The 15,167-nt window shown below is 40.2% G+C and overlaps 1 protein-coding gene across 5 annotated transcripts in view; it reads right to left on the bottom strand.

Moving 5' to 3' along the window:
• The window catches only part of Scmh1 (Scm polycomb group protein homolog 1), a 96,948-nt gene that overhangs the window by 22,034 nt on the left and 59,747 nt on the right, over window positions 1–15,167 (bottom strand). For all 5 annotated transcript variants that reach the window (XM_055611290.1, XM_055611289.1, XM_055611294.1 and 2 more), the window contains 2 exons: window positions 7,664–7,893; window positions 3,976–4,102 (listed from right to left, as the gene is read on the bottom strand). In XM_055611290.1, coding sequence (XP_055467265.1) covers window positions 3,976–4,102; window positions 7,664–7,893 — 357 coding nt within the window. The remainder of the gene's footprint in view (window positions 1–3,975; window positions 4,103–7,663; window positions 7,894–15,167) is intronic.

The raw sequence follows: 15,167 nt of genomic DNA, 5'->3' as shown, positions 1-15,167 counted from the left end.
ACTGGTCACCCTTCACAACCTGTTGGTAAGGCCCTAGTGCTGAAGACATTTATTTATGTCACTGAACATAGAGAAATCGAGCTGATGGCCAAATAGAAGCTTTACCACTACTGACTAACATTCATGTTGCTGGGAGGTACTCTGCATTCTTCCAGAGGAGAAAAGTAATTATCAACATCACCTAACTACAAACCCCGGAACAGCAACTACCTGCAAGGTAGGCTGGTGCAGAGTGGCACAAATATGGGAGTGAGCAACTGTTCTGTAATTGAGTTGATGGCCCACTCGATGAGATGGAACTCATACCTGACACTGATGAAGTGGCTAAGAACCTGGGACTAGATAGGTCATGGGCCTTAGGGGCAAACCTACTCCTACTCTTCTGCTAAAGGAATACAATAACAAAATAACTTCTGACGACGAAAGCTATGCTTACAGATCAGTCCAGCCCTCATTAGAGAAGCTGCTTCTTATAGTAGATGGGAATTAACAAACTGGACAATGTGCAAAGTAAGAAAAATTTGAGCTCTCATTCCCTAATGGCTCAAAGAAAAAAAGAAAAGAGTTTGTAAGAGCTCAAGGTGGCAGATGACTTTAAGGAAATAATTTCTTCCAGACACAACAGAGCTGGTAACACATTTGGAGTTAAAGATTGTGACCTACACAACTGCAAATCAGACAAAAATCTCATGAAAGAGAAGGGGACATCAAGAAGCTATTTGCAGTTGTTACCTGCTGTGAAAGGGAGGCTCAGTTTTCTCTAATGCAGTGATACTGAAGGGCAGGCCCCGGGTCCAGGAGTAGTTGGGCAACATAAAAGGTCTTTATATTGTTTTAGGTTCTTTTATATTTTTTTGTCATATATTTGGTCTTATTTTTTGTTTTGATTGTCATTTTATTTTTTTCTTTTTGAGAGCAAGAGAAAGAACATGGAGTTGGACAGGTAGGAAGGAAGGATCTGGGAGCAGTTGGGGGAGGTGAAAGTATGATCAAAGTACAGTATATAAAAACTGAAATACAAAATTAAAAGAGAACATTATGAATAAAATTTTATGCCTACAAATTAATTGACCTAGATGAATGGAGCAGTTTGTTGAAAGTCAGTCTTCTAAGACTCAGTCAAGAAGAAGGACAAAGCTGAGCACAATGGTACAGGATGCAATTAGTCTCTCAGGAAGCTAAGTCCAGATTGCTTGAGCCCAGAGTTCAGGTCAGTGGGCAAAACAATGAGACATTTTCTCTTAACAGAAAAGAAAAATAAAATCAGAATAGGCACATATCTATTGAACAAATTGAATTCTGGTAAGCTCTACCAAAGACCTAAGGAACAAATTATACTAATTCTATACAATCTCTTTCAGAGGACAAAAACAGAGGAAATGCTTATAAAACTCATTCTATGAGGTCAGCATTATTTTAACACACAAACCAAAGATATAACAATAAAAGAAAATTGTAGGCAAAAATATCTCATGGACATGGACATAAAAATCTTCAATAAAACATTAGAAAATCTTATCTAATACTGTATATAAAGGATTGTACAACACAAACAGAATTTATCCCAAGTATGGAAGACATGTAAAAGCATAAGCTAGGCATGGTGGCTCACACCTATATCCCAGTACTCAGGAGACCGAGGCAAGAGGACAGGCCAGCCCGGGATACATACTGAGCTGCAGGCCAGCCTGGGCTATATAGGATTTGTCTCAAAAAAGAAAACAAAACAACAAATAAACCAAAAACCTACTCAATCATCCTATTTACAGGCTAAATTAAAAAACACATCAACATATTCAGAAATACAACACTCATTCACAATAAAACAAAATAAAAATAGAGAATTTCTTTAACTTGTTAAATAACTTTTATAAAACTCCTACACAGTTGGCATATTTAGTGGCGAAAAACTAAGAAAATTCCCATTAAGATGAAGAACAGAGCAAAAATATCCCTTCTCATCATTTCAACATCATAATGGGAGTTTTAGATAATTTAATATGATGTGAAGATAAAATAAAAGTATACATATTAGGAAATAAAAAAAACCTTTTCTTGGATCACAAATGATTATCTACATATAGAATATGAAAAAATTGATTTAAAAAAAGCAAGCAAACAAAAACAACCTAGAACTAAAAAAGTAATTAAAAAAAGGCTGCAGAATAGAAGGTTAATATCTAAAAGTCAATCACTTTGCTCTGTATTAACAATGTTTTAATGAAAACACAGTATCATTTACAATAGCACCAACAGGAAAAATACTTAGGTATAAACCTTATAAAATATACATGAGATTTTATTAGTAAAATTATGTTATTCTGAAAAAAAAATCAAAGTACCAAATTAACAGAAAGCTTAAGACAACTCACTGTTAAATTAGTCTAGGCCAGGTACGGTGGCACAACGCCTGTAATCCCAGCACTCAGGGAGGCAAAGGCAGGCAGATAACTGTGAATTTGAGGCCAGCCAGGTCTACAAAGTGAGTCCATGATAGCCAAGGATCCACAGAGAAATCCTCTTTTGAAAAACCCAAAACCCATGCCCCCTAGAGATTCTATATAATAGCAATCATAACCCCAGAAAGTGGGGCCAAAGAAATGACTCTGTAGTTCTCTTGCAAGAGACCAGGGATTTGGTTCCCAGTACCCAGACTGGATGGCTCACAGCTGCCTGTAACTCCAGTTCCCAAGTATCCAATGCCTTCTTCTGGTCTCCAGAGGCACCTGCACACATGTGGTATATATATATATATATATATATATATATATATATATATATGCAAGTCCCAGAGGGTGTGTTTATGTAGCAACAAATAGAAATTGAGTTTTGCATAGAGAGGTGAAAGACCCCGACTAATCAATACAGTATTAAAGGTGAAGAACAAAGTTGGGAGCCTGAAACTTCATGGCCTCAAAACTTAGTACATAGCCCCTGCAACCATGGCAGTGTAATACTGGCAAGTGGCTAGACAAACAGAACATGATACTATAGAGCCCAGAAACAAAGTCACAGGAGGTCAGTCACCTTGCTTTTGACAAGGGCATAAAGGCAGATTCCTCAATAAACTATGTTGGAACAACTGAACATTCATGTCAACCCTTCCCCAACCAAAAGTCAAACAATAACCAAACACCTAGATATGAAACTTTTACATGCTACAGGAAAACCCTGAATTTTGAAGCTATGTGGAAAGAAAACTATGGCTGATTATAATTTTAGGTTTTGTGCTGAGGTATGTTTAACTCATTCTTGAGAAAGATCCCTCTAACAGCTATGGACAGCATTCTAAGTTCTTAGACTACCACGAGGAAGATAGGGTAACTAAAGAGTAAGCTACACACAAATATCTTAATGCATACATACAAATGAGTACTTTAAGATCACCCCACTGGGAAGGTATGCATATGCTTTAAGAGTATAGGTAGTTCAGTTACCTTTATAGATATTTTATAAAATGGGGACAGATATTCATGAGTTTTGAACATGTATGTGGGGGGGGGCATGCGTGCACACCCACACACAACCACACCCACACACCCAGTTTGATTATCCATCCTCAGCCACCAGATTTTGCTTTGAATCAATCATTCATTGGCTGGTCTCCAAAGTAAAATTCACTTTCACTGTATCTTCATTAACGATTCACTTTCTTGTCTTCATTAACGATTGTTTTTTTTAAAACTCAGAAGCTTTTCATTCAAATTTGAATGGTGGCAGCCTCACTGGAATGCTGTAAGGGATCATTAAGGAATGACCCAACTAAGTGAGGCAAGCCCCAGTTCCCCAGCTTTGAGTTCACAAAACAATTACCCCAGTTTTTTTTTCCTCTCTGACAAAAATGACAGTTTCTCTGAGACTGTTTCAAGTGCCAAACTTTTTTTTTTAAGATTCTATCTAGGTTTACAAGTGGATGGGGCTAGTTATTGGTAGAAGACTAGAGGAACTGTGGCTAGTTCCAACCTCTGCTCTTACCTGTGGGGGCCTGCATGGCTGAACTGGGGATGGTGGCAGCATCTTGGGGAACAGTGCTGGTATCCGGTTCAGGGGTGCTGGTTGTTGGTGAAGTGGGTGGTGGGCTCAGCAAAGTCCGAGGTTTCCTCTGTTAAAATGGATTGGGAAAAGTTTGCTACCCGTGAAAGGTAACTTCCCTTCATTCCTCTATTCCTATCACTCAGTACACCCATGAAACAAATGTATTTATGAATGGAACCACACTTCATCTTTCTATTCCATAACTGGCCCCAAAATTGTATATATTGAATGTACTTAGTAAGCATTATCTGAATTATATGTACATGATTTTGGTCTTCTGTAGAGAAAGAGCTTAATGAACTTTTATGCTAGATTCAGTATCATAAGAACTCCAAATCCTTTGTAAATTGGGCAGATAAAAGCAGAAAGTATGTGACAGGTTAATGTTATCATTTTGTTTCTTTCTTGAAATGGAAATGAACCTTCTGACTTTACCAACTGCTTTCCTCTGTCTTCCCCCTCTTTAGCTCATTACCTGCCATTCCTTCCCTTAATAACCTAACAGTCCCTAATCACACTAGGTCTCTAAAAACCATGCAATTTTATCTGGCTCACATCTTTACAATTTTAAGCTTTCTCTTCAACAAGAAATGTTCTCTCTTATTTATGTTCTAAATCACTGTGTATCTAGGACACTCTCTTAGTTTTCCTCTTAACTCCATACTTTGTCTGCATTCGTCCATGTACTATTATTACCTGCTTACACACTGATCTCCCTTATTAACCTAGAACTCCACGAGGGTCTGAGTATCAATCCTCACATGGCACTTGACACAAAATAAGTGTTAATAAATGTTTCTCATGAAGCATACAGTATAGATTACCAATAAAGGGGTGATTAAGAAGATCTGAGAGAAACCTATTATTTCTTTTATGCTGGAACTCAGGATGTTTCCAGAAACAGTCTCTAAAAGTCTTTCAGAATAAAAACCACCATTCCAAGACCCCAAAATCCTCTTTCCCAAAGTGCTTGTGTAAGGTGCACTGCTAGAAGCTGTACACATATGTTTGCCTTCTGGGAAACATAATCTATAGAGACCTGCTTACAGCAGTGACCATACATCAAATGGCTTCACCTGGGAAAGCCATCATGCAAAACCTTCCTTAGAAATGGATATATGAAGCCAGGCGTGGTGTGCACGTTTGTAATCCCAGCACTCAGGAGGCAGAGGCAGGCAGATCTCTGTGAGTTTAAGGCCAGCCTGGTCTACAAAGTGAGTCCAGGACAGCCAAGGCTACACAGAGAAACCCTGTCTTAAAAAAAAAGAAAGAAGGAAATGGATTTAGGAGCCAGGTGGTAGTGGTGCACACCTTTAATCCCAGCACTTGGGAGGCAGAAGCAGGTGGATCTCTGAGCTACAGGCCAGTCTGCTCTACAGAGGACTTCCAGGACAGCCAAGAACTTAGCACACCAAGAAACCCTGTCTTGAAAACAAAACAAACAAAAGAAATGGATACACACTCATATTATTAGATACTCCTGAAGGTAGAATTCCATGTAAGTAGTCAAGTCCGGAGAGAAGGGAAATAAATACTAGTTCAAGTTCAATGAGTTGGTGCTGTGACTTCAAGGGTCCCTCTGAGAGCAGGCTGGTAAGCTGAATACCCAGATGTTGTAGAAGAAAGCAGAATTATAGAAGGTATCATTTTCATTTTAGGTAAGTGTCATTACAGATGCATGCCTTAACTTAGTTCCATTTTACAGGGAAGAAGGGGGATCAGCACCTCAATGAAAGAAGCCATTCTGAAGTCACAAAGATAGCAATAACGGAGATGAGACCAAAGCCTAAATCTGTCTGGTTTCTAAGGCTTTTTGTTTCAGAAAGAAATGGCGTTATCATATGGATGCAAACACTTTTATTGAATTATGCAAAAAAACAAAAAGGCAGAATGAGGATCAGATGCTAGGACACACAAGACACAGGATACCATGAGAATGTTTACTTTAAAGAGGATGTAATGAGGATACTGTCTACTATGTTTTTGACTTTGTGAGGTGCAGGACACTGGAAATCATATCATAGGTCTCAGTTTTCAAAGGATCCTAATGGCCTTTTAATATAATCATCTTCCTGAAATAGCCCTCTTACAGAGCCACCTAGTCCCCAAGAAACCACAGGGGCTTACTACTATTTTGAGGTAGCTCCTTATATATTTCCTTATATATTTAAACAAAGCCCTTCTGCTTGAATTTCCACTTACTAGCTATTATTTTTTTCTTTGGAGTCTCTCAGACACATACATTCTGTCTTTTGATAACCCTCAAGAATTACCCACATAATCCAAACCATGCCTCTCTTGCCTTGGCATCCTTAGGACCTTCAGCCTCTCCTCCACAACATGAGAAAGAGAAGAATGTATTGAAGTAATAGTGTAAGAGAACGTAGCAGTAGCAGCAGCAGTAGCAGTAATGGTGTTAAGAGTATAATAGATACAAGTCAGGGCCAGGGTTAGGTGTTAGTGTCAAGGGATCAGAAAGAGCACTGTATGTTATATAGAAAGATTAAGCAATGGCATTGAGAGTTCAAGTCCAATCAAAAAAGAGAAAACTAAGAGCGGTAACATCATGACTAAAATCATCCATGTATCCACCCATCCATCCACTCATTCATCCATCAATCCACCCATCCAGCAATCTATCTATCTTCCATATTCAGAACATCTCCCAAGAGACTGAGATACAAGGCACTGTAGGAGGAAAAGAAGATAAGGATCAGGTGATTGGCCTTGAGGAGCTTATATTTTATAAGGACAAATAAATCAGTCAAATAAGCAACTGGGGAAATTTGGAACTACAGTGGAGGTCCAGAGAGAACATATACTCTTTCCATAGGGAGATTCAATTACTCAAATTCAGGAAGGAGGCTCTGAGAAGTCTTTGATCATTAGGAATCAAGTAGATGCTAACAGGGTCCATAGAGAAGCATTTTCACATCATTGCTTTGTCAGGGAAGATATCCATGACAGTGTGGAATGACTGGGGAGGTAGCACTTTCAGTAACTGGGCGTATGAAGATTGACTTGGTCTTTTCATACATTAGAGGAATTGTATGTCTCTTAGGTATAGAAGGGGTGTGTGTGTGTATAGTAGCGACCTTGGAACTAGATCTAGGAACTGATCAATGCATTCTAAAATAATTTCACATGTCTAAGTTTTAATTTACTCCATAATAAAATAATGCTAATAATATCTCCCAGAGCTTTGTGATGATCATTATATTGATGCAACAGCACCTACTATAGCCTGATGTTAAATGATTAAGTGAAGTTTTTTTTTTTTAAAGAAATGGTAGGAATAACAAGAGAAATAGATTTACAGAATTATTATACTGTTTACATGTTAGACATCTATTTTGTGAAGGTTAATCAAGGGCAGGACTGCTCATCTATGGAAAACATTGAACTGACCCCCTCAAAAAGCAAAATTTGTTTCCTATCTCTAACATCAGCAAACTCCAGATAAATGCTAAGTAGGAATGACAATCTAGGATTTCCCCTTAAAAACCACCCACGAGGTGGAGAAGCTGGCTGGCTAGATGTGCTCCTTTTCAAGATGAAATGTATGTATGGATGACTTGTTTCTTTGCTGTTCTGTACCTCTTTCTGGGAAACCTACATTTTTACCTACCTTACTTCCGGGCTTAGGACCTCTCTTCTTTGGAAATTTCAAAGATTCAGCTGACTTGGATGGGGTAGCAGTAGGATGGGGAATAAGGATCTTGGGTGTTCGGCCCCGCTTCTTTCCTGGTTTGCGCCCCCTCTGCCCTGGTTGATGCTCCAAGACAGTTTTGGTGCTGTGGATGCTGGGCTTCTCCGGGTTCACATCAGATGAAGGGGAAGGATTCTTTGGAATCACAACTGTAAGAAAAAGATTCATTCCATCATCCCTCCTCCTGCATTCCCTTCTGTCTTAGTTAGGGTTTCTACTACTGCAATGAAACAACATGACCATAAAGCAAGTTGGGGAGGAAGTGTATGAGCTTTACACTTCTTCCACATTGTAGTCCATCACTGAAGAGGGTCAGGACAGGAACTCAGGCAGAGCAGGAACCTGGAGGCAGGAGCTGACGCAGAGGCCATGGAGGAATGCTCCATACTGCCTTGCTCCCGATGGCTTGCTCAGCTCACTTTCTTATAGAACCCCAGACAACCAGCTCAGGGGGAGCCCCACCCACAATGGGCTGGGACCTACCTCATCAATAACTGCTTGGGGAAATGCCTTATAGCCGGAGCTTATGGAAGCATTTCTAAACTGAGGTTACCTCCTTTCAGATAACTCTAGCTTGTGTCAAGCTGACATAAGATCAGCCAGCAAACAATCCCAGACAGCAGGAAAAATACCTTGCATTTCTGTTTAAAGAGTTTGTCCAGGAACCTAGTTTCTTGGCATTTGACCCGAGTGCATAGAAAATTACAAAGTAAGTTGAATTTATTTTGGCTACAATTGAAAGTTAAAAAAAAAATTTTTTTAAGTAGATGCAAGAAAATATTTAAAAATTCCCTAAGTATCTAAGAGAAAGAAGCATTGCGACCCAAGTTCAAGGTGAAACGTGGTTAGAACCAGAGGCTCAGAACTGGGGCAGATCTCAGGAGTCTACAGCCTTCTTCTGATGAGAATAAAGATCTAGTAAAAGGAGAAGTGATGCCTCTCCTAGGTTACTCTGTGAGGCAAGAACTTTTGTTATCCAATGGCACCCTGATAGCTAAGGCTATATCAACAAATTTAAGGTCTATCTAGCATGTTTACTACAGTGAGGGCAGCAAAAGATGGACATAAAATTAATTTCTCCTTAACTTAAAATGTTTGCTCTTTATTAACGTTAAGGTAAAAATCTAAATTCTTTATCGTGATTCCTAAGAAGTATGGGCTTTAAGCCTCTGCCTTGCACTCTAGTTATGCCTGATGTCATACTGCGGCATCTACCTTTATATCCCACTTGCCCTATATGTTGAGCTCTTTATTGTTCGTGATTAGACCTGTATCAATACTTAGTTCTCAAAGTTTAAGATACGGCCATGTTCTTACTGAAGCCTTCCCTGACCAGGCCACCACTAAGTCAGCACTTCTAAGTATTCTGTGGACATCTGTGTTCCAGGACTCTTTAATTTCATGCCAATCATTCATCTCCTTAAATTGAGACTATTTAGAGATAAGGAATACCTAATTTATCATACAAATACTTATTGAGCACTCTCTAGGTTATATACTGTTCTGAGTCCTGGGGATGGAAGAGCGAACAAACAGAGGCTCCACTCATGGGAACATGTTAGTGTGTTTGAAGTTATGAAGTTAGTATAGCTGGGCAGGAGTCTGCAATGTGGAGAACTGGTTAGTGAAGAGGAGTGGGAAGACTGAGTAGATCAAGCTGGGTGCATAGCTCAGCTACTAAACTGCTTGCTGTGCAAGTACAAGGACTTAAGTCTAAACCAACCTAGACTCCATCTGAAAAAGCTCCGTGTGCTGGTGTGTGTGTAATCCTAGCTGTGCAGAGTCAGAGATAGGAAAGACACCTGGGGCTAATTGGCCACCCCGCCCAACCTACCTGGTAAAGTGGGCGAATGAGAGACTCCATCTCAAAAAACAGGGTGTACGTGGGGGCTACTAAGGGGATAGTGCAGTCAGCAAAATACTTGCTGTATGTGCATGCACATCCCAATTCATATTTCCAGCACTCACATACACCAACATAAATACAGAACACAAACACACTAAGTGCTTGAAACTACTATATCCCATCAAAATTTCCAAAATTAAAAGGATTAAAATCCCCCCCTAACAATGGTGAAGGATGTGAAGTAATTAGAATTCAACACTGTTGGACAGAACACAAATAATTTTGGAAAAGTATTTAGTTGTATACCTATGACCCAACAAAAGAAATGAACGATATGGACCCCGACAGGCATGTGCTAGGATATTTATCACACATTTTTTTTCATGAGGTAAATGCTGGAAACAACCCAAATGACAAACAGAAGGACAGATTTCTAAAGATGTAGTATATTCATAAACAGGAATATCACAAGAAGCACAAAAGAATTATTGCAAACTATTTTTATATGCAACAATATTATCTGAATCTCACAGAAATATGCTACATGAAAGAAGCCAAATAAATATTAATTAACAAAAAGCTAGAATATACAACTTGTGAAGTTTGAAAACAAACAAAAAAAGTAATCTAGACTGATAAGATGGCAGGGACTTTTGAGGGAACTGGATACTATGAGAGAGTCTTCTGGATGCTTAATATGAACTATATCAGGATAAAAGAAACAGAGAAGACAAAACAGAGTGGGGAAGGCTCAGTGTTTGCTGTATAAGCATGCACATCCCAATTCAGATTTCCAGCACTTACATAAAAGTGATATCCACTTGAATAGATGTAGCCAAAAATTAGCAAACAAACCACAAAAATATACTGAACACAGTCAATTAAAATCATATCTAATGAAAAAGAGGAGTTACACATGACACAATGTTATTAGCTGGAAAAGCTGGGAGAAAAATGATGCCTTTTACTAAGATGGAAAACACTAGAGAAAGAGATTTGGAATTGAGTTTCTAGACTTGTTTCTTATGAGCTGCCTATTAGATGCTAAAATACAGAAATGTTAATTAGGGAGTTTTATATCTGAGGCCAGAATCCAAAGGAGATACTGGATCTGAAGATAAAAATTTGAGAATCATCAGTGTGCTTACTGATATGTAAAACCATTAGACTAAATGAGATTTTGTTGGGTATGAATACATAATCAAGAAAAGAGAAAAAAAAGATAATTTCTAAGACACACTAATGTATATCAGTTAGAGAGAAGAGGATCTAGCAAAGGACACTAAAGAGTGGTCCCAAAGTTAATTCCAAAGCAATGAGGATGAAGTCCCAGGAAAGTGGGGAAGCAGCACCTCAACCTAGTAAGCTCCTATCACCCCACCTGGAACACAACCAGTGTCTTCTAATGTGATGGACTAAGAATATCACATATGCATCTGCATTGATAGTCTGCAGGGCAGAGCCTTTCAAAGGCCCTCTGTGTCAGGCTCCTATCTTGTTCCCTCTTTTCTCCATCCTCTTTGCCTTTCTGGATAGGAATTGAGCATTTCAGCAAGAGTCCTCCTTCTTGATTAGTTTCTTTAGGTGTACAGATTTTAGTAGGTTTATCCTATATTATATGTCTATATGAGTGAGTATATACTGTGTGCATCTTTCTGCTTCTGGGACAACTCACTCAGGATGATCTTTTCCAGATCCCACCATTGACCTGTAAATTTCATGATTTCCTTGTTTTTTATTGCTGAGTAATATTCCACTGTGTAGATGTACCACAATTTGTGCATCCATTCCTCCACTGAGGGGCATCTGGGCTGTTTCCGAACAGGGACTGTCTCTGACATGAACTGATTGGCCTGCTCTTTAATTACCTCCCCCTGAGGGGGAAGCAGCATTACCAGGCCACAGAAGAAGACAATGCAGCCACTCTTGATGAGACCTAATTGACTAGGGTCAGAAGGAAGGAAAAGAAGACCTCCCGTATCGGTGGACCTGGGGAGGGGCATGTGTGCATAGGGTGGAGGAAGGGAGGGATTGGGATGGGAGGAGGGATACGAGGGGATACAAAGTGAATAAAGTGTAATTAATAAAGAATAAAAAATATCACATATGCATCATCTCTGCTTCAAATCAATTATCTTGAGGGTCAGACACACCAAAACAGGCTCAGTTAAGAAAACAACTAGCCTTGTCAATGTTACAGAGAGGAAAATACAGGAACTACTCTATGCTCTGAAGGTGAAAGTGACATATAGTTAATGCAATGTATGGTTCGGTGCAGAGCCTGGGGGAATATATATTTTGAAAAGGGATATTAGCTCAATTACTATGACTTGTATACTGACTATGGTAACATCTGATGTCAAGTGTGGCTTTCTGAGTCACACTAGGGTAAAGCGTTATATGCATTACTGAATAAATCAGAGGATATATTTATCCTGCAATTTAGTATAATCACAGGTATAAACTCCAGGGTGGTTCTTGCTCATGTATATCAACATATGTGTAAAAATGCTCATAGTAGTGGTATTTTTCCCAACATAATATTTTCACTGATTATTTGGGAATTTCACATCATGTACCCCAATCACACTCACTTCTCAGTCCTCTCAGGTCTTCCCTCCCCACTGTGTGTCCCCCCTTCCCACAAGAAGAAAAGGAAGAGGAGGAGGAAGAAGAGGAGTTGTCATTAGATTTGTGTTGTTCACATACTCGCTGGAGCACAGTTAAACTCCCAGTAGCCACTGACCCATAAAGAAAATTGAGTCCTTCCCCACCCGCACCCCTGCCAGAAGCTATCAGTTATTGAGAGCTATACTTCAGCATCCTTATCACCTTTTTATTTTATTTTATTTTATTTTATTTTATTTTATTTTTTATATTAATCACAGGTCATTCCCTCTGTATCCCAGCTGTAGCCCCCTCCCTCTTTCCCTTCCAATCCCACCCTCCCTCCCTCATCTCTTCCCTGTCCCCTTCCAAGTCCACTGATAGGGGAGGCCCTCCTCCCTTTCCATCTGATATAACCTAGAAACCCTGCTCGGATGTAGCCCATGGTAGCTCAGTATGCAAGTGGGTTCCCTAGTAAGGGGAACAAGGATTATTTCTGACATGAACTCAATGACTGGCTCTTTGACCTCCTCCCAACCCTCGGGGGGTGGGGGGAGCAGCCTTGCTAGGCTACAGATTAGGACATTGCAGCCAGTCCTGAAGATACCGTATCACCTTTTTTAAGAGTTCTCTTCAATGGCTTTCCCTCTAGGCTGTTACTTTTTGGGGTGGTGGGGTAGATTGTATGGGTTGTCAGAGAAACCTTCTATGTCCCTCTTTCTCAACTGTGAGTCTGCAGTCATAGATACTACTGCAAAAGCAGTTTTCTTGTCTTTTAAGTAAGGGATCACAGACCATGGAGTCCCTTCCACATGTTCTCTGGCATCAGCTTGTGCCACTGACCTCAGCATGGTCTCCATTGGCGGTACAGACTATGGATATCAACATGGCCCTCTGCCGCAGTACAGATCATGGACATCATCATGCCACCATTGGTGGCAGCAGGGGACAAGAACCTCAACATGGCCTCTGGGACAGCATGGGCCATGGACACCAATATGATCATGATCCTCAATGGCAGCCTGGCCCTTCGCTTCAGGTGGCAGCACAGAACAAGGACATCCACCTAGCCTTCAGTGGTAACATGGACCATGGATAACAACATGACCTCCAGCTGCAGTAGGAGCATAGACATCAACATGGCCCTCAGTGGCAGCAAAGACCACAAACATCAACACAGCCTCAGTTGATAGCACAGGCCATTCACATCAATATAGCCTCAGTGACAGCACGGCCCACAGATATCAACATGGCCTTAGCTGAGACACAGACTATGCCTGCGTCCTCTCCTCTTCCTCTGTGGCTTGGCAAGGTGGCCTGGGAGAAGTGATCAAAGAGCAGGCAACAGAGTCCATGTCAGAACTGGGTAATCTACATGGAGACTGAGTTGCCTATTGGCTATATCTGAGCAGGAGGCCTGGGTCTTCTCCAGGCATGGTCCTTGGTTGGTGCATTTGTCTCTGCAGGTCCCCCTGGGCCCAGATTTGTCAGCTCTGTTGGTCTCCTTGTGGAGCTTCTGTCCCCTCTGGGTCTTTCTATCCCTCCACTTTTCCATAAGACTCCCTGTACTCTGCCCAAAGTTTGTGAGTCTCAGCATCTGCTTTGATCCCCTGCTGGGTAGAGTTTTTCAGAGGACATCTATGGAAGGTTCTTGTCCTGTTCCCTCTTTTCAACCACTTTCCAGTGCTTATCCTGTTTGCCCTTTGGAATGAGAATTGAGTATCCTCTCCAGGGTCTTCCTTGTTGCTTAGCTTCTTTGGGACTGTGGATTGTAGTATGTTATCCTGTACTGTATGGCTAATATCTGCTTATAAGTGAGTATATACCATTTGTGTCTTTCTGGGTCTGGGCTACCTCACTCAGGATGAAGCCTCACATTCTTGCCAGTTTCCTTGCCAGGATGGATACTGTGCCTTCAAATTGTGAGGCAAGGGAAACCCTCCTGTCCTTAAGTCACTTCTGTTAGGTGGTTGATCACAACAACAGGAAAAGGAACACAATATAAATACACACAGAACGTTCAGCACACATCAATACTACTAAGGCTGACAGAATGAGACCCTTAGCAACAATTCTGTGTTGATTCTAACACATTTGCATAGAAAAAACTTAACTCTCATTAAGTTCAATGTTCTTCTTCTTTTTTTTTTCCACCTTAACCTGAGTAAGTAAAAAAGCCACATGGCTTCACTTTAATCTGAGTATTATGGGTCCCAAGATAGTGACAGACCATGAAACTAAGTTGGGTAGGGAGTTTCTGCCATTACCTGACAAAATAGGGTTCTTAGAAGGGACTTAGTACATGTCTGTAGAATGAAGCCAGATAACAAGAGAAAAACAGTCCTCTGACCCAGCTCTTTTCTGCTGTTCTAACAGTTTTGCTTCTCTTTTAACCTGAAGGCTATGCATAGAGTAGTGTACAACTATGAATTGGGAAGGAAGTTGCCTTTACTGGACTGAACGATCTAGACAGAAGAAACCAAACAGTTATACTCGGCATTTAGTTCTTAAAAATCAGGTTATGCATGTCTTGTTTGAGCAACTCTGAGATGAGACTTCAGGCCAATTTAACAGCATCTTAATAACTGGGTTTGAAGAGGCTGTCCTTAGGGAAGAGCTGGAAGTGTTTCCCATTAGAAAGTCCCAGCCTGTCTTACCACGCTTTAACTTAATTATCCTACTTGGAAAGAAAAAAAAAAAAGATATCAAGGGACCAGGAATCTAATTTTAGTTCTGTCCCTTATGATGTGACCTTGAACTTGTCATTTAAACACAATCTTGTCTCACTTTTCTTGATGTAAATGGCTAACGACTTTAATGATTATCTTATTTCAGAGAAGGATGATGGAGATAAATATAATCTAACACATTTTGATGCTACTAAGGTGAAGACTTAAACCCTTAATCAACAATACCTAAGTTCTTAGACACTTGTGGTTTCACTGGCCTTCATGATAATTGTGTGAAGAC

Source organism: Psammomys obesus, unplaced genomic scaffold (assembly GCF_907164565.1).
Source record: "Psammomys obesus unplaced genomic scaffold, mPsaObe1.curated_primary_1811, whole genome shotgun sequence".
NCBI classification, from domain to species: domain Eukaryota; kingdom Metazoa; phylum Chordata; class Mammalia; order Rodentia; family Muridae; genus Psammomys; species Psammomys obesus.
The sequence above is the reverse complement of the archived record's forward strand: the minus strand, read 5'-3'. Positions and strand labels throughout refer to the sequence as shown.